The sequence below is a fragment of the Euprymna scolopes genome, chromosome 46 (assembly GCF_053919585.1).
Source record: "Euprymna scolopes isolate OS-2025 chromosome 46, ASM5391958v1, whole genome shotgun sequence".
Taxonomy (NCBI): Eukaryota; Metazoa; Mollusca; class Cephalopoda; order Sepiida; family Sepiolidae; genus Euprymna; species Euprymna scolopes.
Window position 1 is genome coordinate 92,052,581 of NC_136527.1, and position 27,378 is coordinate 92,079,958.

The window sequence follows — 27,378 nt, forward strand, 5'->3', positions numbered from 1 at the left end:
TTATAATATATATATATATATATATATATTTTATAATATATATATATATATATATATATTTTATAATATATATATATATATATATATATATTTTATAATATATATATATATATATATATATTTTATAATATATATATATATATATATATATTTTATAATATATATATATATATATATATTTTATAATATATATATATATATATATATATTTTATAATATATATATATATATATATATATTTTATAATATATATATATATATATATATATTTTATAATATATATATATATATATATTTTATAATATATATATATATATATATATTTTATAATATATATATATATATATATATATTTTATAATATATATATATATATATATATTTTATAATATATATATATATATATATATTTTATAATATATATATATATATATATATTTTATAATATATATATATATATATATATATTTTATAATATATATATATATATATATTTTATAATATATATATATATATATTTTATAATATATATATATATATATATATTTTATAATATATATATATATATATATATTTTATAATATATATTTATATATTTTATAATATATATATATATATATTTTATAATATATATATATATATATTTTATAATATATATATATATATATATATATTTTATAATATATATATATATATATATATTTTATAATATATATATATATATATATATTTTATAATATATATATATATATATATTTTATAATATATATATATATATATATATTTTATAATATATATATATATATATATATATTTTATAATATATATATATATATATATATTTTATAATATATATATATATATATATATATTTTATAATATATATATATATATATATATATTTTATAATATATATATATATATATATATATTTTATAATATATATATATATATATATATATTTTATAATATATATATATATATATATTTTATAATATATATATATATATATATATTTTATAATATATATATATATATATTTTATAATATATATATATATATATATATTTTATAATATATATATATATATATTTTATAATATATATATATATATATTTTATAATATATATATATATATATTTTATAATATATATATATATATATTTTATAATATATATATATATATATATATATATATATTTTATAATATATATATATATATTTTATAATATATATATATATATATATATATTTTATAATATATATATATATATAAAGCATGTACATATATAAATCATAAATTATACATAGGTGTTCTTGGCCTTTGGGCCGGGATCAAAGTGTAGTATCTGTTCTGCAGATGCTGCACTTTAGATAATTTGTACCAGTCAATGGAGGGGAAACCCTCTATACTGGGACAATTATTATTTTTGGTCACAACCAGAGTGCAACCTTTTTACCTTACTTTTAGGGGAGCTGGTTTTTACCCCCCATTAAAAACGGCCTTGTGCCTAATTTGCTTTGGTGGGGAAGCAAATAAGTATCATATATATAATTATTTACTATAATAATTATTAAATACCTACAGACACTAGTGCTTCATTCTTTCGGCAATCATCAGTGAAGGGTGTTACGATTAACACCAGCTAATAGATTCGAACTCGGCGACAGAAGTCATCCCTGGCCTCATGAGCAAAAACCGTATCCATTCGGCTACCGTTAACCGCATGAAATAATGTTGAAATTTAAACATTTTCATTATATGATGATCTGTGCATAAAAGCTATATATCTCTATATAAATAAAATGAACTCATTTTTTCCCGTCGGATTTTGACCTTAATAGGATTAAAAATCAAGATATTTCATGCAAATATAATATGCACAAACGGCAGAACAATATCTGAGTTGTGTTATAGGCTTATTATTTCTCAAATTCCTCGATACTTTTTCTGCTGAGAAGTCACGGCCAAAATCGGTTAAGATCAATGGAAGTGGTAAAATATTTTCTCTCTAATAAATTCCTCCTCCCCCTGCCACCACTTAACACCGTTTGGGGATCGTTCACAAGGAACAGTTGAGAAGAGAATACCGGTTTGGCTTCGTAGTTCTTTCATGTGAAGTTATTTAAAATCACTAAACTAAGCTGCAGTGCTCTGTGGCGTAGTGGTTAGCGTGCTGGACAATTCACATTATATTTTCACGTTCGCACCGACCTACCGTAGTCGTTTTTTTTTTTTTTTTTTTCCTAAACAACTGGAATGGACTTTTCTTGGTGGCCGAACTGTTAACGTTGCAGATGTTTTTTTTTTTTTTTCACACATTTTGTTTTCCTACTTTTACTCATGACTCCGGGTTTGATCCTTCCCACTTACCTACCATAACATTTTTTTAAACTCCCCCCCCCCCTCCCGGAAACAAACACTCGGGCAACGCCGGGTACCCCCGCTAGTATATATATATAATCTTTTTTTTTTTCTTTTTTTTTCAGGGCAGCTTGAATAAAAGAAATCACAAAAATATTTTATTAAACAAATGTGATTTATTCCAAAGATTTAATTTTTGGTATTTATATTCAAAATACAATTTTGAGCATACGACGTAATCTAAGGGTATAATTTTCACAAACTACGTATTAAATTAGGCTGTATTTCAGCAAAAACGCACCCAATGTTATCTTCCAAATGATCTATTAAGTCTGGTCTATCAATGTAAACATCGGAGTTTACTAGTTCATTTCGTGAAATTTGTTCAAATGTTTAAAAATGCTTTTCAAAATAAATTTGCAAACGCTGCTTGGGTGTCGGTCACTTTGTGATGAATTGCCAAACCAAGCTGAACTCAAAATAACCGATAGTTGCCAAATCTATAATTAAAGAAAATGGAGTTGTCAATTTAAAGTTCGCTGCCTCATATATATATATATATATATGACTAGCTTGGGTGTGTTTTGAGCAAAGAGGGAAAAGAATGTGGGTGAAAAAAAAAAAAAAAGTGACATCTTCGCCGTTGCATCCATTTGCCCAACCGGAAGTGGCGAAGGTTTAAATTAAGGCTAGTCAATTGAAAAGAGGGGATGACTTTCGAAAATATCAGCAAAAAAAAGCGACCTCTTCCTTGTAGAAAAGTGCTCCGTTGAGGATGAAGGAATTAATATTTTCAGCCAATTTTTCAATATTTGTCGTTTGAAGGGTCGAGCTTCAAAACAATACTGTTCTCGCGAAAATTTGTCGCCTCTGTCGAAAGTTTTAGGCAAACATACATACATTTAAACAGACAGGTGAGATATGTATGTACACACACACACATTACGAGGCGGCGATCTTTAAATTGTACTAATCAAATTTTGAATTGAAATTTGATTAGTACAATTTAAAGATCGCCGCCTCGTAATGTGTGTGTGTGTACATACATACATACATATATATATATATATATATATATATATATATGAAAACAGTAAAATTTTAACGGTTAAAAGTGAAACGAAATTTTAAGGATACAGTTCACTGTCTTTCCGAAGCAAATCCTTGTACATTTCGTCATATGTTGTGTTGAAGTCGTAGATATTGGGACGTTCAGGAGAAGGTCCGGGCAGTTTGACCTGTGACCCTGTGCCAAACGATCGCACATTAAATCCTTTCTTGCTGTAAAATATAAAGAAAAAATAAAATTACATAGATATATTTTTTCCTGTTCTCGATTCGGGGGGGGGGGGAAACATTTAAAGCAAGCTATACAATAGCAGTAAAAATTTATCTCTACATCATAAAATCATGAAAAGGTACATGTACACGTTTGGGTTATTGAAGGGGTTCTTGGTAAGATTCCGATTGCATCAAAGTCGGTGCTTCTATATTATTAGGACGAGATTTTTTTAGTCAAATGGAATACTGGTAAGTAAACATTTCTCGACACTTCTACACTATTGGAACAAAGTTTTGTGTTCGATAAATGGAGTTTTCAGATAAAAAACAATGGTTTAAACTGATTTTTTTTTTGTCAATTCTAATAAGTTAAAATGGTAGCCTCCAAATTATGCAGTCGGAATTACCTGAATATTACTGAATTATTTAAAAGAAACAACTTTAATCGTGTTAGCAGGTGACAAATTGCCGCCATCAATAATAATCAATAAAATGAAGCGAAACGAAATTATAAACAAGGGAAGTAACTAAATGTTGAATCTGACTGATGCAAAACAAAAAATAAACATATATACAGTGTTTCTGAGTCTGGTTTTCATTTTTGATTTTGTTTATAATTGTTTAATATAAAAATAACTGTTGGACTAAAAATTAAATAATATAAAAATAAAATACAAGTTTTTTGCCTGAATTGTGATTCTTCTGTGTCTTTCATAAGCATACACGATTGTCTTCTTCAAATTCTATTTTCTTTAATAAATAAGTTTCACTTTTATAGATATACTAGCATTTCAGCCCGGCGTTGCCCGGGTGTTTGGAGGTGTATGTTGAGGAAAAAAAAAAAAACGGTCAATTTTTTTTTTAACTTTGACCCCTATTATGATCCCTTGACATTTATTGTTTAGGGCTCAAATCAAGTTATTGATTTAGATCCATGTCCAAGGAACCTATATCTAAAATTTTAAATGTTTAGACCCAAAATTGACGGAGGAGTTTGGTAGAGTTCTCAAAGGTCAAATCGTTGAACTGACCCCTTAACAGCCAAATTTCTGTCTGAAAACCAATCACAAAAGATTTTCCCAAATCTCAGTACCCTGTATATCAAATTTCGAGTCTGTAGGCTTAAAATTGACAGAGTTATTGCGTAGGGAAATGTGCACAGACGGATACACAGACACGTTCACTTTTCTATATATATAGATAGATAGATTCCATGGGTGGCATATTTTTTAGGGTCACCCTGAACTCGCTAAATATCCATTTCTACTACCAAATTATTAGTAAAAAGGAAATAAATAAATGCCGCCATCTTGTTTCTATAAAATGAAACAAAACGAAAACAAAGGGAAGTAATTCTAGATTTTTAATATGACAAACATAAAACAAATCACAGAAACAAAACATTAGCAATACACATGAAAAAATTGAAATAGCTTAAAATATTTCAATATTCATATATATAGAAAGAGCTTGATGAGCTAAGAAAGAATCTTTTTAAAATCTGATTAAAATTAAGGAAGTTATGACTATTTTTGTGCCTTGCACGTTTGGATATTTTCCTTTCTTTAAGACCATATGCGTTTTGTCACATTTTTTACACTACTTTTTCAATAAAAATGCTATATCTTTGTTAAAACACTAGATTAAGAAATGAAATTTACCATGTAAGTGTATTTCTTTCCTAGAAATTAGAATATGCTACTGAAAATCTCCAAAAATAAATGGTTTCCAAATAATCTGCAGTAAATGCACATAAATATGCTGCAATTCCTTAAAAATGCCATGTATTCATTAAAAGAAAAAAGTTAAAGAACTCAAAGTTGAAATCTATGACTGTTTAAAAATTAATATATTGCAATATTTCTTTGGTATTATTGTAGATTAATACCTTCAGTTAACTCCCCCAGACCACCTCTCCAAAATATGCGATTTTACCTTTGTAGGAAATTACGCGTGAATACCATGAAAAACTTTAATGAAAGCTAAACAAGTATTATTTTAGGATTTAATGTAAAATGATTCCCCATTTTGAGCCATTCTAGCGTTTTAGGGCAGTTAACCATTTTTTTTTTTTTTATCAGAGATAAATCCGGTACGCTTTTTTTTTTTTCCCCCCTAAAGACGATTATGTGTGGTTTTAAGAGGGGCTTATGCAATTATGAAAGGGTGGGGAGGTGACCACTCTGGGTTAATGATAGAGCTAAGGAAAATTATGTGTGAACACCCTGATGACTTGATAGAAACAAAAAACAATTTTAGAATTTAGAGTGGGGGTTAGTTTCACATAAATTTAATGTAAAATAATTCACCATTTCGAGACCATTCTAGCATTTAAGGACAGTTGACTAATTAATTTTTTTATGGGTGATAAATATGCACTTTTCTTTAAGGAAGGATTTTTTTTTGACACTTATATGTAGCTTACCAAGGAACTTTGTTTAGTGAGGAGCTTGCCACTTAGACTTAGCGTTATTGTTAGGGCTAAAGGTTTTAAGAGGAGGCTTGCCACTCGTACCTAGGACTAGAGGTAGGATTAAGGGAGTTTTTTTTTTTTTAAAAGGCATTTGACCCCCATATTTGTGGTTAGTGGGTCATAATTATTGGCTTCTGAAAATGTTATGTCTTAGATTTTGGACATCAAATTTTAAATATGAAATTTATTTTTGTTTGTCATAATTCTTAAGGTGTGAAACTTAATTATGATAAACAGACAAAAATAAACTTTTTTGAATCTATGTGTACAGTAATACAAACCCAAAAATACACTTCTGTAACAAAATAAATGCTATCAAAGGCAAAAATATATAAGAAACGGTGCTTCTACACTATTGGGACGAGATTTTGTAGTCAAATTGCCGCCATCTTGTTTAAATCGAAACGGAAAATTACCCCCCCCCTCCCCTTTGAACTCTCCTGTGTCTTCTGATCGTTTCCATCAAATTCTATTTTTTATTTTCTTTAATAAATAATTTTCTACCTTATCGATTTTCGTATTTTTTGGATATAATCATCTTAAAAATACGAGGAATACGTAGATATTATTGTTTTCATGTGAAATTCAGTTTTACGATTTCCGACATTTCGTTCCAATAGTGTAGAAGCGCTATTAAGTTATGACAAATACTGGGGACTGCATATTCTTACGTTTCAAATGTTACGTCTTTTTATGATACCCGTTGTTTGTCTTGTAATGCAGTGACGGTGTTTTTTTTTGTTTTTTTTGCAACTGAACATTAAATTCAAAACCAAATAGTGAATATCTGGGCTGGGTGTATTGCCATCAGGCCAGACTAGAACACACTTCATAGACATGCACATGGCCGGAAGAAATAAATCAATACAAAGATCATACGTTTCTGAATTTTTGAGATGAGGATTGGTCGTTTGTATTATTTGGATTCATCGGACTACCGTTCTCATCTTGAGTGTGATTTTCCGCAAGGACCCATAGCGCAGTGGTTAGAGTACTAGGAAAAACTAATTGTAGAAAGTGATATTCTCCTGAAGGTTGAAGGTTCAATCCTCAGTGTAGGTGACCGAAAAATAAAATTGCGAATTACTTAGGACCTCTATCCAGTCATGGCTGACGGAACAAGAGCATGCTACCCCCGCGAGGTAAATAAAGGGTTCTGCTCGAAATGTTGTATATTGGTTTATATTGGAGGAGATGATATATTAAAACGTGTCATTTGTTATCTAGTGGATGAAAGATATTGTTTTTTTAACAGACAGATAATAAACGTATAAATCGTGTGCATGTTGTTTAGCCAGGAGTACATGATATTGACGTGTAAACCGAGTCATGTTGCATCAGACTTATCACACGGGATATTTTTACAGTTCATATATAAGAAGAATATTATATGCTTCATACCTTTTTCTTGAAGAGTTCTTTTAACTTCCTGCTGCTCCGTGACGAACCATGAAACGATCAGCACCAACCAATTGAGACATCTGTTCTTATTTGTGAAACCATTAAAACAACTCTTTATATTTTTATAATATAAATTTATTACAGTTGTCTCAAATGGTTTTCACATGATCTGCAGTTCGTCTACATTTTCTATTCTTACAGCCCGCTCCTAGCTGTCTGTCCACACCTGTCTAAATGTCTGTCCGCTTTGGTGGTCAATCCTCAACTCTCTGAATCTCTCCAAAACTAACTACATCACATGTTCTCTTACGTCACCTAATTACGTGTCTCAGACCAACCTAATGTCCCAGCTAGTTATTTGTTTATTCAAAACCCCAAAATAATGTTTACATCTATTTTCGCATTCTTTTTGCGATTCGCACGTCAATCATTTCTTTCGCAATTTAATTGTTTATTCTTCTAATCATAACTGATCTAGCGACCATCCGTCACTCAAATCAATTAATAAGAATACAATAACAATAATGTTTTGACCATTGACCCCGCTTGCCACAGTTAACAGATACTACACTATGATCACAGCCTAAAGGGTCATAACATTACAGAAATTCTGATGAAGATGAGAACAGTAGTCCGATGAATCCAAGTAATATGAACAAAGATGATAATTAAAAAATGTTAGGGTTAGGGTTAGTGCCAAAAGTTTGTAAACACTTACAAAAAACTGAATTTTTATTCAATTTTTGTTTATTTTTCGTTTATATTATTACAGTGATCTTCTTCGTTCTATTCTCGATGGCAATTAATAAAATTGAGCTGCGAGTTTTGATTCATGACTGCTGGAAACAAGGTCTTTCAACCAGGAAAGCCGCAGAAGAGATTTGTGCTGCCAAAGGTGAAGGCACAATTGCATGTGCGGCGATCTCAAAGGGGTACAAGCATTTCAATTCTGGCGACAAGTCTTTTAGATAAGCCTCGTTGGGGACGATCTTGGAAAATGATGGTCGTTATTTTGAGGATTAATTTATTTTTTGTTTTTACACAGCGAGTAAAATTTCATTTTTTTTTTTTTTTGCAAGTACTAGTGGTGGGGGTGAGAGTAGAGGTGGCTTTGCCCATTCGCAAAATATGCTTAGATATATTTTAATTTGTCCAGACTTTGTATATATTATGAGACAGTCGTTAATGCTAGAAGCAAGGTCTTGCAGCCAGAAAAGCCGCAAAAGAGGTTTTGTGCTGCCGAAGGTGAAGAAACAATTACATGTGGCGATCTCAAAGTGGTACAAGTGTTTCGATTCTGGCGCCAGGAGTCTTGAAGATGAGCCTCGTTTGAGATGACCGTTAAAGTTTGATGATGGAGACTTGCAAACTGGGTTGGACATTGCGTGTTCATCGAGCACTCAAGAATTGATTGAAGCTACACACTGCCAGGAAGACCAAAGACAAGTTTGAAGAGCTGGACGGCGTTGAGGTTCTGCCACATCCACTCTACAGTCCTGGCTGTACTCCATCAGATTACGTCCTTTTCCGCTCAACGCAACACTTTCTCAAGGGCTTGCTGATTTGACGTGTTCGATAAAGTCGAGGAAGCGTGTCAAGAATTCTTTAATTAAAAGACGCTTGAATGGTACTTTGACCAGATCTGAAAGCTTGCAGATCGATGGCAGAAAGTCTTGGAAAATTTTATTTTATTTTTTTTTTACAAGGAGGTCACCACTTATCAAGGCCTGGAAGCCACTCAGGGATAAGGGCTATTGCATGTACAGTACATTGTACGTTAGTGTTGAGATTTCATAAAGTGTCTACTTAAGGGGGCGGTTCATCAGGAATTTATTTACGTTGGATTTGAAGACATCCAAGTTGGAGTCAGGTGGGAAACAGGCAGACGGAACAGAGTTCCACTGGCGTGCTGTTCTAAGAAAGAAGTTTTGTTCATGGAATCTACGTTTTGATTTAGGAACAGATAGAGTGGGGAAAATTTTTGACAGTAGCTTCAGCTAGACGGGTGTTTTTCGTAAAAGATTGGCGAGGAGGGACCAGATATTGGAGCTCAGACGAGCACTTGCCATGGAAATAATGGTAAAACAAAGACAGGTTCACAACGTCTCTTCTGTGGGAAAGAGGTTGCAGGGAAGAGAAAAGGGCATCCCCCACCAAGCCACGAAGTCTATTTTGTACTCTGTCAAGGCAGGATAGGCTATTTTTAGCAGCTCCTGCCCAGATATGGCAGCAGTATTCTATCCTTGGACGTACTTGGCTTTTATATAGATAGAGAATTGCATCATTAGTGAGATATCTTTTGGAGTGGTAGAAGGAACCCACCATCTTTCCAGCGACCCTGGCAACAGACTTGATGTACGTGTTCCATTTCAGATCAGGAGTAAAGGTCAAACCCAGAAGCTTGTCAAAACACTGAGCTTCTCCTAGGCGAGAGCCGTCCATTACAATTGAGGATTTATTCTTTTTATTACCTTGCGACTAAAATTTTAATTTTTTTTTATTTTGCAAGTATTTACAAACTTTTGGGACAACCTAATAACTAGGGCTATGACAACAGCATATTCTTTTCCTTGCTTTGATTCTCAGATATATATATCCATTGATATCTTGTATGATTTTATGTAGAATGATGTGGTTCTCGGTTGGTTAATCGTGTTTAACTGTGTCGGATATATGCTCGAGTCAAAACAATGAAAAGAATATGCTGTTGTCACAACCCTACTACTAACACATAAATGCTGGATCCAATATATAAGTGACTTCTTCAAAACAAGCAAACATCCAATTTTTTTTTCACCTACTAGCAATAACTTTTTTTTTATTATTTACTTTTTTTTTTTTTTTTTTTTTTTTTTTTTTTTTTGCATTTTCACCCCAAATAAGGCACATTGCCACTTTGATGTAGAGGGCTACTATTTGGGACATAATTTGAAGGTGTATTATGTGGGGAGCTGAGCAGCAAGATGTATGTTTAAATTACACTTGAACTTCTGCATGTCAGTACAGTCAAGGAAACAGGAACCTGGAACGGAATTCCAAAGTCTAGCAGTCCTAGGGAAGAAACTATTGGAGTAGAAGGCTTTCTTACATTTATTTCTGTGTAAGGGTGGAATTTTGCTGCTTGTCGGGGGGGGGGGTATTTACGTCGAGGGGTTACTAGGGCTTGTAGCTTGTTGTAAAACAGGCAGAGGGCCGCATTTCCCTGAACTGGGTTCCTCCAAAGGAGGAAGCTTCATGGGAATATCAAATTCACAAGCAGTCCTCAACCACTTGTATAACCTACTAGCAACAGATTAAAATGGCTGACATGTTTACTTACTGTAAAGCTTTGAAACGCAAAAATAATTTTTTAAAAGTATAATTAAAGTTTACTCACAAAAACCTTTTTTTATTCATCCATGCTTCAGAGATCAACAAAAAAAAATCTTTTTTTTTGACAAAGGAGTCATCATATGTTAAGTCCCAGAGGCCACTCAAGGATAAGTGTTAAGGAGTGTACAGTAGTAAATGAGACAATATCGTATTAATCATTAGTAAGGGAAAATTTGATAAATTGGATTACTTAAGGGGAACAGCTTATCAAGAATTTGTTTATGTTGGACTTGAAGACGACCATATTGTAGTCAGTTGGTTGGTTGTTTTACGGCATATCAACCCTTTTTAGGTCACTTAATGCTGAATCCAGTGATTTTGAAGAAAAAGTTTAATATATTTTTTTTTTCAAGTCCGTATCTATTTAACCCATAGTTGGGACCCTAACAGGTACTACCACGCCGGGTCAGAGTGGACCGGGGAGCAATGGCAATTAAGAGGTGGTTCCACACTCCCCAAAGCCCGCAAGCTGGGGCCTCACCATTGGATATAGGTTAAGGTCATATCCAGAACCTGTAGTCAATCGGAAAGCAGTCAAAAGGAACAGAGTTCCAAAGGCTTGCGGTTCTAAAAAAGAAGCTTTGCTCATGGAATTTACGTTTAGGTTTAAGCACAGATAAAGAGTCGGGGAAACTTGATAGTGGTTTCAACTAGACAAGTGTTTTTTGTGAAAGTCAGGCCAGGGAGAGGGGGGACCATAGATTGGAGCTCAGACGAGCACATGCCATGAAAATAGCAATAGAGCAGACATATATCTATATAAGAGCCTTGTCAAGGCAGGATAAGTCTTTCCAGCAGTTCCTGCCGCAGATGTAACAATGGTACCCCATCCTTGGATGTACTTGGCTCTTATATAGGAAGAGAATTGCATAAACTATTAAGCATCTCATGCGGCTCTGCTGTATAAAAGAGCAGGGGCATTTTACATTAAGCTTCCCTAACAAGCTGAAGAGTCATTTATCTCCTGTCCATGATGTGACAAGGGTCGAAAAGACAGCGATCTAGAGGGAGAGGACTATGGCTTGCAAAAAATACCTGGGCAACCCTGTCAGTATTCCCCAGTAGGGGCACCACATGTGATTAGCAATGAACTAATCCCTTCTTAAAGAAGGGGGTAAGGCAAAGCCTGGAATGGACTTTTCTAAAATTGTACAGGACTAGATACTCCAGTCAAAATGAACAAGTCACCACAACAATTGCCGAGACTGTTGGTTGGTGCTAAAGAAAAAAGATAATCCCAGCTGATCCCCCATCTAAAATTGAAAGAAAATTTTTTTTTTTCTTGAATTGTTTCCTAATTTAACATTTTGGTTTTCAATCAAAACATGTTATTTTCAAAAATCTTCAGAAAGGAACAAAAATATGCTTGGAAAATCGGAAATAACTGCTGCGTGGAAGTGGTTCAAAAAAAGAAAATCCACCTTCCTGGGCTTTACCTTTGGAAGAGATATTTAGTTTATCGTTAATCGCCTGAGCTGCCACCTACCTATGAATGTCAGGCATTTTTTGTAGGCCAGCATGCACTGCTAGTGTGCTGGCTTTTCAAAACCTCGCATAACCTTGTGTCTAACTTCCTCCAGAGGAAGTAAATAAACACACAACGAATTGTTACCCCCTCCCCAAAATTACACATCTGATGACGATGCCTCCATTCAGTTTCGAAAGACAAAGGATACCCCCTGTAGTGGCAGCTGCGCATGTAATTGTGAGGCAAGGATTATGCAATAACCCAACCACACATCTCCTGAATCGGCACTGTTTGAGTCCAGTAGCAAGGAGAAGTCCAGGACGTCTGGACACAATGCCGAGATAAGCGGAGAGCACAAACAGCATCTGGAAGTCCCAATTGGTCACCCAATGGATACTGGCCAGGCTCATCATTGCTTAACTTCAGTGATCTGACGGAAAACCGGTGTATCAAACGTGATTGTGCCATATCTATACACACATCTATATAATTATAAAACTGGACGGTACAAGGGTGCTCTTGGTTGTTTAAATTTTGTCTTCGACAATCAGGCAATCCTGCTAAAATAGGATGACAGGTGAATTTATATAATCACAAGTGGCCCAGCGTTGCCTGGTCATAAAATACGTATAAATATATTTTCATTCATCCAGAAACTGAGGCATGTGCACAGGAGTAATGTTTTTTTTTTTCTAAACAGTTCATTAAGTACAATAACCATTAGGCCAGCTTGATACGATCTTTAAAAAGTGTTTTCAAACTTACTTATTCTATACACAAGAAACAATGCATGTCCATTTGCAAAACAGATGACAAGCAGATAAATATCCGAAGACCCCAAGTACCAATTTTTCAATTTGGACCACTCAGCAGCCCCTTTTTCCAGAAGAAACCCGATTGAAGTTTTCTACATGTCTGAATATCCTAAATACCAAATTTCAAGTCTGTAGATAAAAAATTCGTTGAGTACTAGGTTGAGAAGTGTCCTCACACATTCTCACTTTTATATAGATATATGCGTATGGGCATGGCTCAGAGGCTAAGGAATGAGGGTGGAGACTAGCAGGTTTTGATTCTAGCTAATGGCACCTAAGTCCTATATATATATATATATATATATTTTAGTTTTGATCTCACTACTATATATTAGGTACAATATAATAATCAGTAGAGAATTGTCTCTGTAATAATATGTAATCTGCAGGAATTAAAATATATTTAAGCACATCTTACGACCAGGCAATGCCAGGCAGCCTGCTATATACATATATATATACCCATTTGATAATAATAATAATAATAATAATAATAACAATAATAATAATAATAATAATAATAACAAACCAACCCCGGACAAGTACAACCATACCATAAATAAAAATACTAATAACGAACAAGATAAATGCAATTGTAGACACCGCACACTTTGCCCAGTCCAAAACAAATGTCTAACAAAAAGCGTAGTCTATCAAGCAACAATATTTGCAAAAGAAAACCCAAATAACAAAAAATATTACATAGGCATGACTTCCTTAGATTTCAAAACCCGATACTATGACCACAAAAGCACATTCAAAAATAAAAAACACCGTATAAAAACAACACTAGCGAATAAATACTGGGAACTCAAAGAAAGCGGACATTCGCCGGTAGTCGAATGGAAAATAATAAGACAAGCTACCACATGCAGACATTTAGACGACCCATGTAAATTATGCCTCCATGAAAAATTTTCTATCCTGTACTTTAAAGAACCTCAAAATCTATTAAACTGTAGGCGGGAAATAGCAAACAATTGTGTTCACAAAATAAAACTTACTCTAGGATAGTGATACAAAATAGCTTTAAAACTAACAATAACAATAGAAAACAAATAAATAAATTAAATAAACATGAATATACATAAACACGCATATGTGTGTGTGTATATATATATATATATATATATATATGTATATATATGTGCATTATTGTGTACACATAGGTATATTTATATGTATATATAAAAAAAAAAAAAAAAAAAGCAGAACGGCCACCTAAAACCACTAACCTAGCTCTAAAACAGATCCTTTGTTTGATAAAATGCATGCCCATTGGCTGGTAGGAAGGGGCGCGGTGGATACTAGAAAGCTGATTGGCCAACTAGTAATCCTCAACATGTATAAAAACAAGAAGCAACGACAGAATTCGCGCATAAGCCTGACGAATCCTATAGTTGGATGAAACGCAGAATATTCAGTGTAGCTTAATCGCCATATATATTTTATAAATTACTACTATATATATATATATATATATATATATATATTTTCACAAAGTTTAGATGAGAAGTCATTGGTACCGTCGGTTTCAAGCCTAATAATAGGGAACCGTTTTAGGTCCCTCATATCAAGCTCTTTTCAGCTAATCTATCTCACCAGAAACAGACAAGATAAATTGGCTGAAGAGAGCTTGATATGGGAACCTAAAACGGTTCCTATTATCAGGTTTGAAACTGAGGGCACCAATAACTTATCTCATCTAAACTTTCTGAAAATAAAAAATTATTATGCTCCTATTTCGAAATTTTGTCCCTTATGATAGAGCACTCTGCTGGAATTCTTTTTTCCAAAAAAATTAACTAAGTATAATCTAATTTTTTTTTTTGTGTGTGCGTATTGATATTCATATTAAAAATCTTTTTTTCTATTTATTTAAAAAGAAAATACAACTTTGTTATATATGGGTCGTTGAATTACATCCATCTGCAAAAAATCTAGCTAATTTGCATATTCTTTTAACCATTCAATTTAATTAATTCCCTATTAGTTTTTTTTTTTTTTCCTTATGGGATGATCATCTTTAGTTAACTATTACGTGAAATTTTTTTTTTTTTTTTTTTTTTTTTTTTTACATGGTGGTCACCACTTATCAAGGCCCGGAAGCCACTCAGGGATAAGAATTATTGCAATTTTTACTATAAGCTTTTTACGCAAATATTACGCAAGCGTAAATCATGTAGAATATCTGCATGAATAAAAATTTATTCATGCAGATATTCTACATGATTTATACTTGCGTAATATTTGCGTAAAAAGCTTATAGTAAACACTCTTTCTATATATTTATATATGCGTGTATATAATTGTTTAAAAAATTTTGTCAATCAAACTCCTCTCAGTTTTTGGTCTACAGACATAAAACTTAATATATAGGTTATTCGGACCCATACGAAACTTTATATTTATGTTTTATCCAGGGAAAATTGGTGCAAAAGTGTAAAAATTTAAAAAAAAAAAAAAAAAGACCTGCCAGGTGACGCATAACGAATATGTATGCATGACATAAAAGATATTGGTTCATATTTTAATTTTTTAGCCTTGCAGCAAACATGTCTTCATAGCTCATGTTAAAGAAAAAAGTAAATCATAAGCTAAACGTTTTGGTTTCAATTCTCGGTGCAGGTACACGAGTGTTTTTTTTTGTTTTTTTTTTTTTTAATTATTACTATACAGAGTTTTTTTATTTTTTTAATTATTACTATATATTGGTCCAATATCTATATATAAGGCAAAAGTGGCACACGCGTTTTTGTATGTCCAAGAAAGACATTTTTCGGGAGAAGGGGGGGGATCTTGAGAAGGTCAGTATTTTTTCGAACTTTTTATATACTGTAGAAGTGTAAGCCATTTTGAGTTTCAGATGGTTCGCTGTTACACACAAGTGGTAGCAGAAGTGTAAGCCATTGAGTTTCAGATGGTTCGCTGTTACACACAAGTGGTAGCAGAAGTGTAAGCCATTTTGAGTTTCAGATGGTTCGCTGTTACACACAAGTGGTAGCAGAAGTGTAAGCCATTGAGTTTCAGATGGTTCGCTGTTACACACAAGTGGTAGCAGAAGTGTAAGCCATTTTGAGTTTCAGATGGTTCGCTGTTACACACAAGTGGTAGCAGAAGTGTAAGCCATTTTGAGTTTCAGATGGTTCGCTGTTACACACAAGTGGTAGCAGAAGTGTAAGCCATTTTGAGTTTCAGATGGTTCGCTGTTACACACAAGTGGGAGCAGAAGTGTAAGCCATTTTGAGTTTCAGATGGTTCGCTGTTACACACAAGTGATAGCAGAAGTGTAAGCCATTTTGAGTTTCAGATGGTTCGCTGTTACACACAAGTGGTAGCAGAAGTGTAAGCCATTTTGAGTTTCAGATGGTTCGCTGTTACACACAAGTGGTAGCAGAAGTGTAAGCCATTTTGAGTTTCAGATGGTTCGCTGTTACACACAAGTGGTAGCAGAAGTGTAAGCCATTTTGAGTTTCAGATGGTTCGCTGTTACACACAAGTGGTAGCAGAAGTGTAAGCCATTGAGTTTCAGATGGTTCGCTGTTACACACAAGTGGTAGCAGAAGTGTAAGCCATTTTGAGTTTCAGATGGTTCGCTGTTACACACAAGTGGTAGCAGAAGTGTAAGCCATTGAGTTTCAGATGGTTCGCTGTTACACACAAGTGGTAGCAGAAGTGTAAGCCATTTTGAGTTTCAGATGGTTCGCTGTTACACACAAGTGGTAGCAGAAGTGTAAGCCATTGAGTTTCAGATGGTTCGCTGTTACACACAAGTGGTAGCAGAAGTGTAAGCCATTTTGAGTTTCAGATGGTTCGCTGTTACACACAAGTGGTAGCAGAAGTGTAAGCCATTTTGAGTTTCAGATGGTTCGCTGTTACACACAAGTGGTAGCAGAAGTGTAAGCCATTTTGAGTTTCAGATGGTTCGCTGTTACACACAAGTGGTAGCAGAAGTGTAAGCCATTTTGAGTTTCAGATGGTTCGCTGTTACACACAAGTGGTAGCAGAAGTGTAAGCCATTGAGTTTCAGATGGTTCGCTGTTACACACAAGTGGTAGCAGAAGTGTAAGCCATTTTGAGTTTCAGATGGTTCGCTGTTACACACAAGTGGTAGCAGAAGTGTAAGCCATTGAGTTTCAGATGGTTCGCTGTTACACACAAGTGGTAGCAGAAGTGTAAGCCATTTTGAGTTTCAGATGGTTCGCTGTTACACACAAGTGGTAGCAGAAGTGTAAGCCATTTTGAGTTTCAGATGGTTCGCTGTTACACACAAGTGGTAGCAGAAGTGTAAGCCATTTTGAGTTTCAGATGGTTCGCTGTTACACACAAGTGGTAGCAGAAGTGTAAGCCATTTTGAGTTTCAGATGGTTCGCTGTTACACACAAGTGGTAGCAGAAGTGTAAGCCATTTTGAGTTTCAGATGGTTCGCTGTTACACACAAGTGGTAGCAGAAGTGTAAGCCATTTTGAGTTTCAGATGGTTCGCTGTTACACACAAGTGGTAGCAGAAGTGTAAGCCATTTTGAGTTTCAGATGGTTCGCTGTTACACACAAGTCCTGGTAGGTGACTTGTTTGTAGTAGACAGTTCCACAGAACAAAATATTCTTACCGTGTCGAAACCCGGGAAAAGAACATGTGAAATTGCACCAGAAAAGGTTTAATATTTATGAAGCAATTCTGGTTTCTGATTGGTTGGTAGCAGCACGTGAATTTATTTCATTCGTCAGTTCTTAGCAGCATCGTTTATAAATAGAATCGTCCGACTGTGTGGGATCATACCCCATTACTCTCCGAAAATATTCCAACATCCTCCCTGTTTTTTATAATGGGGAAGTCCCTTGTGTTTGTTCTGCTCAAAAATAAATATATATTTTTATATTTACTTAGACATACCAAAAATTAGAAATCATTTGGATCTTAGAATTTTAGCATTTAAAAAGACGCCATTTTTAATTGTGTTCAAATGTCAAAAAGGGAAAATTACAAAGATTTTTTTTTTTTTCTCTAAGCAAAAGTATTAGTAGGTTAAAGTGTTAATACAAAATAAAATGGATACAGTTTAACGTCTTGTCCAGGACTATTTTTCTTTTCTTTTTATTTTTTTTTATATATAGAAATCTATATACTGAGCATTATCCCTCGGGTTTTCCGCTGATATTCATGCAAAAAGTAATAGCCTTCTCATAAGTGGAACTTCGCTGGTTTGTATTTTTAATATATAGAAATCTATATACATACAGGGCAGTGAAAAAAAAAAATTATTCAGTCGAATTCACCAACAAGTTTTGAGAAAAACGTAGCTTTATCTCGTTTTCTACGCAATGGCATTTTATATCCATATGCCTAGATCTTTGATTGATCATCCGTGCTCTGTGCTAAGATTATACTGGCTTGATCATCACAATTAATTACCACGGGGCTTGTAATCAATTCTGGCTCTAAAATAGTCTTCAGGATATTTTTAAGGTAGAGTGCTTCCTGGGTCGTGTGTGTGATCGCGATAAATTCTGCTTCACACGTAGAGAAAGATACAAGCTGTTGCTTTTTAGATTTCCATGAAATAATAGGCCCATTTTCTGAGAGTCTGAAACAATATCCAGATACACTCTTGCGATCCTCGTCGCTTGCCCAGTCTGAATCCGAAAAACCTTCTAATTTTAGGGGATTTCTTGATTTTCTAAATACTAACTTCTGTTCTTTAGTTCCTTTTAAATAACACAGGACTTGTTTAGCTCTGTCCAAATCCTTCATTTTCGGTCGTGATAATCTCTGTGACAGTTTCGTCACTGCATAGCATACGTCGGACCTGGTTGCAGTCATCAAATATATAAGACTACCCATAATTTTGCGATATTGTGTGTCATTCATTATTTCAGATTCTGTGTGTATACTTTTTATTAATATCATTTTCGATCGGTGTAGAGCGTTTCTTGCACTCTCCCATTCCAAATTTTAATAGTATTTTGTCGATGTATCTCGATTGAGTCATCGTAACAAGTCCTTTGCTTTGAGTAAATTCTATCCCCAGAAACCAGGATATTTTGCCAAGATCAGTCATTTTGAATCTTTCACTTAATTTGTTCTTAACATCAGTCAACATTATGTCACAATTTGATGCGATTAAAATATCCTCGACCCACAAAACCAAAATCAGTAGTTTATCGTCTTTGTGTTGGGTATATAAACAGGGGTCTACAGCGCATTGTCTAAATTGTTGTTTAATAATATAATCATGGAACACTGTGTTCCAACACTGAGCACTCTGCTTTAGACCATATAATGACTTGTTAAGTCGCCACACGCTATTTTTATTTTTCATTATAAATCCCTCTTGAGGGGTAATATAAATTACACAGTCTATTGGGGCATTTTCCACTGAATAGCAATAGTCGATTTGATAATCTTTTATATTGTCGACCCCAAAAAAAATCGGGTCGTCTTCTATTTCTTTTTGGGATATCTCTCGACTTTATCATCATCATCGACACTCGTCTCCGTCATTTTTCTTCTTTTCGTTTGTTCTAATTATTTGAGGTAATATAATTCCATCCTCTTCATATGACGGGTTTTCGTCTTTACAATTAAACGTGTCTGAATTTTACACACCGGATTCTTTTTATTTTATTTTTTTCGGGGAAAAATATTAAATTGGCTGGACTGTTTTTATCGTATCCAAGAAATATACCTCTGTCAGATTTAATATTCAATTTACTCTTTTTCTCTATATATGCGAAGCAAGTTGAACTAAATATATGCATTCTGCTTAAATTTTTTTTTTTTTTTTTTTTTTTACCGCAGAAAGATTCATATGGAGTTTTAGATAGTGTTTTGTTAAAACACCTGTTGCGTATACAGGCTGCCGCCATAAGTGCATACGTCCAGAGGTTTTTAGGGAGTTTTGATTCAATGAGTAGGCATCTTGCCATTTCAAAAAGTGTTCGCCACGCACGTTCAGCAGTCCTGTTTTGGTGTGGCAATCTAGGAGCTGATGTTTCATGCCTGATATGATGGTTAATTAGTAAAAGTTTAAAGTCTTTATAGGTGAATTCCGTACCGTTGTCAGAGCGAATACACTTGATTTCACCGTAGGTGGCCATGTCGGCTAGATATTTCTTAGTTGCTAGCAGGGTATCAGATTTATTCTTTAAAAAATAAACCATTATTAAACCTGAATGGTCATCTACGAAATTCAACACATATCTATAATGTTCTCTGGCCATCGGTTCTACGGGACCGTTCAAGTCACAATGCACCATTGATAGGATTTTTTTTCTGGTATCTTGTATTCATAGTTTGTCATCTTCCCCTGCGTACAGACGTCGCAGTTGAAGGTTTTTGATGTTTGTATTTGCATTCCATCAACTACAGTCGGCAACTTTTTGGTATCAGGAATATTGCAGTGTCCAAGAATTTTATGCCATGTCTGTAGATCATGGCAGGCAGTTTTTGATGGGACTATGCTATTTAAATAATAGCGTCTTCCATCCTCCCCCCAATGTCGAATACAGTTCCATTCTGGCACACCAGCCCCGATTTATTGGGGCCAAAGTTTATATCTGCACATTGTCCCATGGCAGCCTGCATAGAAAATATATTTTTAAATTTTGGGACCAGAAGAGCGCTCTCCTGAATACTGAAACACAGTTCACCTTTATTGTTCTTTAGCGAGATTTTCGCATTGCCCCTTTTCAAAACGATATCCTTGACTCGACTCCCGTCAGCCAGTTCTACAAAATGATTTTGTTGCTTAAAGTTGGGATCAAAATTGATAAAATCAGATTCCTTTGTAATCACATGTGCCGTGTCCCCACAATCGACAAGAAAATTATTATTGCTTGTTGACGCATCAAATGTACATGAAAATAAAAAATGTATGTTCGCTAACAGAGCTCTCTACATTTTTAATGTAGTCGCCATTTTGAGTCCTGTATCTACATTGGAAACTCTTGTGCTTAGGTCGTCCAATTATAACATAATTTTTGTACTTTTCTTAGGAAAAAAACCTGCTTTTGGCAAAGTTGCGTTTTTTATTCCTGGCATGGGTATTTCTTTCTGGGTTATCACGGTGGTAAATGGCTTGAAATCACTCGATAATCCCTTAAGGACCATAGAAATTAACAGACTGTCACTTATAACTTCACCAGACATTTTTAAAGAATTTGCAGTTGTCTCGGCTCTTATAATCAGTAATAGTTTCGGCTTCCATTCATTTTAGAGAGGTCAGTTCAGTGTATAAAGAAATAATTTTGGGTTTTCTTTTCGATAAATAATGCTCTCTCAATATGTTTAATTCTTTGCAACCGTCGTCCAGGGCTTCTCTCATTACCAGTGATAGACTTCAGTCATCTAAACACTATTAATTCCGCAAAGACGGTTGCGTTCTTTTCAATGAAGTCGGGATCGTTTCTGTTTTCAGGTTGTGTTTCTAGTACTTTGTGTAGCTTTTGGATTCGTAGATATCCCAGAAATTTAACTTGCCACAATTCGAACTTTGATTCGGATCCATCGAAATAAAGACGCACGCTGGGCCCATAACCTGTAAAAGTGTAAGCCATTTTGAGTTTCAGATGGTTCGCTGTTACACACAAGTGGTAGCAGAAGTGTAAGCCATTTTGAGTTTCAGATGGTTCGCTGTTACACACAAGTGGTAGCAGAAGTGTAAGCCATTTTGAGTTTCAGATGGTTCGCTGTTACACACAAGTGGTAGCAGAAGTGTAAGCCATTTTGAGTTTTAGATGGTTCGCTGTTACACACAAGTGGTAGCAGAAGTGTAAGCCATTTTGAGTTTCAGATGGTTCGCTGTTACACACAAGTGGTAGCAGAAGTGTAAGCCATTTTGAGTTTCAGATGGTTCGCTGTTACACACAAGTGGTAGCAGAAGTGTAAGCCATTTTGAGTTTCAGATGGTTCGCTGTTACACACAAGTGGTAGCAGAAGTGTAAGCCATTTTGAGTTTCAGATGGTTCGCTGTTACACACAAGTGGTAGCAGAAGTGTAAGCCATTTTGAGTTTCAGATGGTTCGCTGTTACACACAAGTGGTAGCAGAAGTGTAAGCCATTTTGAGTTTCAGATGGTTCGCTGTTACACACAAGTGGTAGCAGAAGTGTAAGCCATTTTGAGTTTCAGATGGTTCGCTGTTACACACAAGTGGTAGCAGAAGTGTAAGCCATTTTGAGTTTCAGATGGTTCGCTGTTACACACAAGTGGTAGCAGAAGTGTAAGCCATTTTGAGTTTCAGATGGTTCGCTGTTACACACAAGTGGTAGCAGAAGTGTAAGCCATTTTGAGTTTCAGATGGTTCGCTGTTACACACAAGTGGTAGCAGAAGTGTAAGCCATTTTGAGTTTCAGATGGTTCGCTGTTACACACAAGTGGTAGCAGAAGTGTAAGCCATTTTGAGTTTCAGATGGTTCGCTGTTACACACAAGTGGTAGCAGAAGTGTAAGCCATTTTGAGTTTCAGATGGTTCGCTGTTACACACAAGTCCTGGTAGGTGACTTGTTTGTAGTAGACAGTTCCACAGAACAAAATATTCTTACCGTGTCGAAACCCGGGAAAGAACATGTGAAATTGCACCAGAAAAGGTTTAATATTTATGAAGCAATTCTGGTTTCTGATTGGTTGGTAGCAGCACGTGAATTTATTTGATTCGTCAGTTCTTAGCAGCATCGTTTATAAATAGAATCGTCCGACTGTGTGGGATCATACCCCATTAGTCTCCCAAAATATTCCAACATCCTCCCTAGATTATAATATCTATGATTTGCGAACGGACGTCATTTCTAACTCTATTTTGATCGACTTTTATACAATTCCATTGTTTAGCGCGTTTGTTCGTCTTTTTCGTATAAAAAAAGATGAAATTAATCGAAGCAAATTTACTCGTCTGGCCTTCGTGGCCGAGATGTCTTGAAGGCAATCAGCTTTGATCAATATGGGGAAAACCCTTCATATCAGACAATTGCTATTCATTTGAGAGCTCCCCCTTTTTCGGGAAGAGCTTGGTTTCCCTACGTAGGGATACAAATAAATGAAACGGCGCAATAAGTAGTAGCAGTTTTATGAGTGGGCCACGATAGTAGTAGTAGCAGTAGTGAATCCTATGTTAAAATTATATGCAACTTTTGGGTGTGTCTTGCTGGTGTAAAAAGTCACATACAAAAAGTATATATATATATATATATATATATATATATATATATAGAGAGAGAGAGAGAGAGTTGTATTTAGAAAGGCTTTCTGTCTCTAGAGACAATAGATACCACCTGTAAAAGATGTATTTGCGGGGGGGGGGAGATCTAGAGTAAAGCAACAGTTGCATAATCTCCAACTGCATCACTTCTGTACTAGTGGCAAGAAGCTCAGGACGATTGGAAACAATGTTTGGGATAATCAGAAAAAAAAAAAAAAAAAGCTGCATAACCAAGGCTTGCAAGTCTAGTCTACCCTACTATTTATTCAGTGGCAAGAAATTCAGGACGATTGGAAACAATGCTTTGAATAATCAGAGAAAAAAAAAACAAAAAAACTGGGGTTTAAAAATTTTCCTTTTTTTTTTTTTAAACTGGCTGCACAACCAAGGCTTGGTAGTCTAGTCTATCCTACTATTTATAACACTACTAATCAGCACTTGTTCCCCATTGACCTACACATTCCCCACTAACCTAACAAGCAGCAAAATCCCACCCCTTCACTTCCTTAGATGCTGGAAAGCCTTTTGCTCTAATAGTTTCTTCACTCGCATTGCTGAATTCTCATCTGGTTTCTTCGGACTACTGGTTTCATCTTGAGTGTCATTCTCACAATGTTTCGGTGGACGTAATCTCCGACCTTCTTCAGGTGTATCTTGTTGAATTTAGGAATGTGGCGCAATGATTAGAGTACTTGGAAAAGTCAATTGTAAAAGTGATAATCTCCTGAAGGTTGAAGGTTCAATCCTCAGTATGGGTGATTGGGAAAAATATACAATTGCGAATTACTTACGACCGATATCAAGTCATGGCTGATGGAACAAGAACATGCTACCCCCATGAAGTAAATAAAGGGTTCCGTTCGAAATTCCGTTCAAATTCACAAGTTCAACAAGATACACTGAAGAAGGTTGGAGGTTACATCGACCGAAACGTGAAAATCACACTCAAGATGAGAATAGTAGTCCGTTGAATCCAAATAATACAAACAACCTCATTTCAAAAATTCAGAAACGTCATAACATGTTTGAGTTTAAATGTAATGTAAACAACCATCTCATTGCTCATCTTCCCACAACAGCCCCTTATGTTCAAAGTGTCGATATGCCTTGTTTGGGAGTGAAAAAGAAAAAACAAAAAAAATGAACCAACAGTTGGTGAGAGGATATTATATATATATATATATATATATATATAAAATAAAAATTACAATTAAATTTACCAAAATGATCTAAGATGGTAAAACTAAAGTATATTATAAATATTAAAGAATTAATATTTTTTTCTTTTAATATTTTTTTCTTTCTTTTAATAATATTATTGGAATTCTTTCCCCATTTCCTTGTACCTATTTATGAATTCTACAAATTTCTGCCTTTTGGATTATTTTGGATCATCTTCCAATTACGCGATTCCCTTGGATTTTACTTGTGCAAATGAAAATTTAACTAACTTTCTTGGATTTGCATTTTACCGTCATTGGATACTTTACCTTTCACCAGACTATCCATTCACGTGAAATCACCTTTTTCTTCACCATATTCCCTCTGCTTCACTATTTGTTACCAAGTAAGATCTTTGGCTTACTTGTAGTTTCATCAAATACTTTTGCAAGCAAAATCCGATCCTGCATTTTGCTAAATCCTACCCTCTGATGAGAAGGAAAGTATTTCTTCGAAACTCCACGGATAAAAGAGTATCCACTTATTTAGTGTTTCCTTTTCAAATTAAATGTTTTTAACTTTTTCGAAGTGTTTTTTAACATGTTTTATTAACTATTTGCTCTTTTAAAGGTATGAATATATATATATATATATATATATATATATATATATTCATACCTTTAAAAGGATAATTGTCAAAATGGTGCAGTAGTTATTGATCTGATTTGGTTGCTTTGTTTTTTTACAGCATATCAACCTTTTTGGGTTATTTAATGTCAAATCCAATCATTCTGAAAAAAGTTTTTCTGCTTCAAGTTCTTTATATCTTCAAATATTTATTCATGGTGTTTGGTTTAGTTTGGTTGAGAAAATTTTTGCAAAGAGAAAGGATAAAAAAATTACTGTTACCAAAGGCGATAAAGTTGCATTTCTACCAACCTGACTAATTTTATTGTCATTTCAAACACTTATTTACATTTTCCTTCAAAATATGATGCTATTAGGCTTAGACGGTCCGTTTGTAAAGTCCATTGTGAGTTAAGCAGTTGCATATGCGAGTAATTTTTCCAAGTGACGACTAGAAATAAAAATGCTTATCTTTTGGTGATTGTGGTTTTTTTTTTTTTTTTCCACCAACAATTTTTCAAAGCTCATTACGGAGTGAAAAATGTTTTTTTTCAACATTTGTCTTTTCATAAAATGAGCAAAGTCAAATTATTTAAATATAACTTGTCATAACTTAGATCAGTAGAGAGCAGGAGTTGTACAGTGGCGCAGCTCCAATCCCACTCGTTGAACATTGTGTCACTTTCAGACATGATAGAAGGTTCCTATCACTCTTGGGATTTGTACACAACAGGCCAATTAGTTAATGGTTTTCAACAAAAAAAAGAAAACCGTTTTTCATCAAACGGAAATGGAATCATGTCATCTTTTCTAAGCCGACAATTTTAGCGTTCCATCTTGTATATAACCCTATTCAAGATTTCATAAGGCCTACCCCCTCCACAAGCGTGATATAGAGGAATCGACTAAGATATTGTCTGAGATCTCTAAGGTATTTGATCCTTTGTCTCTTCATCTTTATGTGGAGTCATCTGTTGACGAGGAAATTGCAGAAACAAAACCCAGGGTAGCAGAGTCGGATGGTAAAAATCCAACTAACTCCGACTTCTAGAATTCTTAGGATGACGATTCCGACTTCTTTGATATATTCGACTCCTGACTCCTTGACCCTTATGTGGAAATCTATTCTGCAGATCCATATATCAGCCCCCCCCCACATCTATTCAGCAAGCATTTTTTATAAATACTTTCCATGTATATTATTTTTTACGTTTAACAATCACTTGTATGATAAATATACTCACATATAAACTCAACTAATTTTATAGAATAAGTTAAGATAACAAAGGGATAAAAAGTTTACAATTAAATTTTATTATGCTATCAGTTCAAAAGGAAATACAATATTTAGGGATAGGGAAACCTCTTTAGGCCATGGCATTTCAAAGCCAAACACTTCTCATCAGAAGGGAGTAAAGACATTATACAGAGAAGAAACTTTATGGAAAGAGGATCAAAAGAAAAACAGAAAAACGCTATAAAGGACAGCTATAGTAGCATGGGTTGCTTCTTCATCAAGAACTTGTTTACATTGGATTTGAAGACAACCATATTGTTGTCAGCTGGAAAGCAGGAAAACGAGAGTTCCACAGACGTGCAGTTCCAAGAAAGAAGCTTTGCTCATGGAATCTAGGTTTAGACACTGATAAAGAGGGGGGGGTAGTGATAGTGGCTTCAGCTAGACCAGTGTTTTTCATGAAAGTCTGGCAAGGGGGAGGGAAACCATAGATTGGAGCTCAGACAAACACTTGCCATCATGTTTTGACATCATGCTGTGTCCAAAACGGAGGCAGATGGATAGTAAGAGGACTCCTCACAAGCTTAACAGCAATTTTAATTTTCAGCAAAATTTTGCACTTTGATTTCTAATTTTAGAGTAATTAAAATAGCAGTAAATAAAATTGAAATGTAGGACGCCACACGTGTTAAGATACTCGGCATGGGAGTCACGAGGCAGGGCACTACATTGCGAGTGAAACAGTCGCATTTACGAGTGATTTTTCAAAGTGGCGACTAGAAATAATGAAATGCTTATCTTTTTGGCGATTGTATTTCTTTCACTGACAATCTTTCAAAGCTCACTACTGAGTGAAAAATATCTTTTTAACTTTTTTTTATAAAACGAACAAAGTTAAATTATTTAAACAACTAGCGGGGGTACCCAGCATTGCCCGAGTGTTTGTTTCCGGGACGGGGGGGAGTTTTAAAAAATGTTATGGTAGG

At 34.3% G+C, this 27,378-nt stretch overlaps 1 protein-coding gene across 1 annotated transcript in view; it reads right to left on the reverse strand.

Moving 5' to 3' along the window:
- Positions 1-27,378, reverse strand: part of LOC145271088 (RNA polymerase II subunit A C-terminal domain phosphatase SSU72-like) — a 108,013-nt gene that overhangs the window by 62,832 nt on the left and 17,803 nt on the right. The window contains exon 2 of the mRNA XM_080126630.1: positions 3,502-3,645. Within this exon, the coding sequence (XP_079982756.1) occupies positions 3,502-3,645 (144 nt within the window). The remainder of the gene's footprint in view (positions 1-3,501; positions 3,646-27,378) is intronic.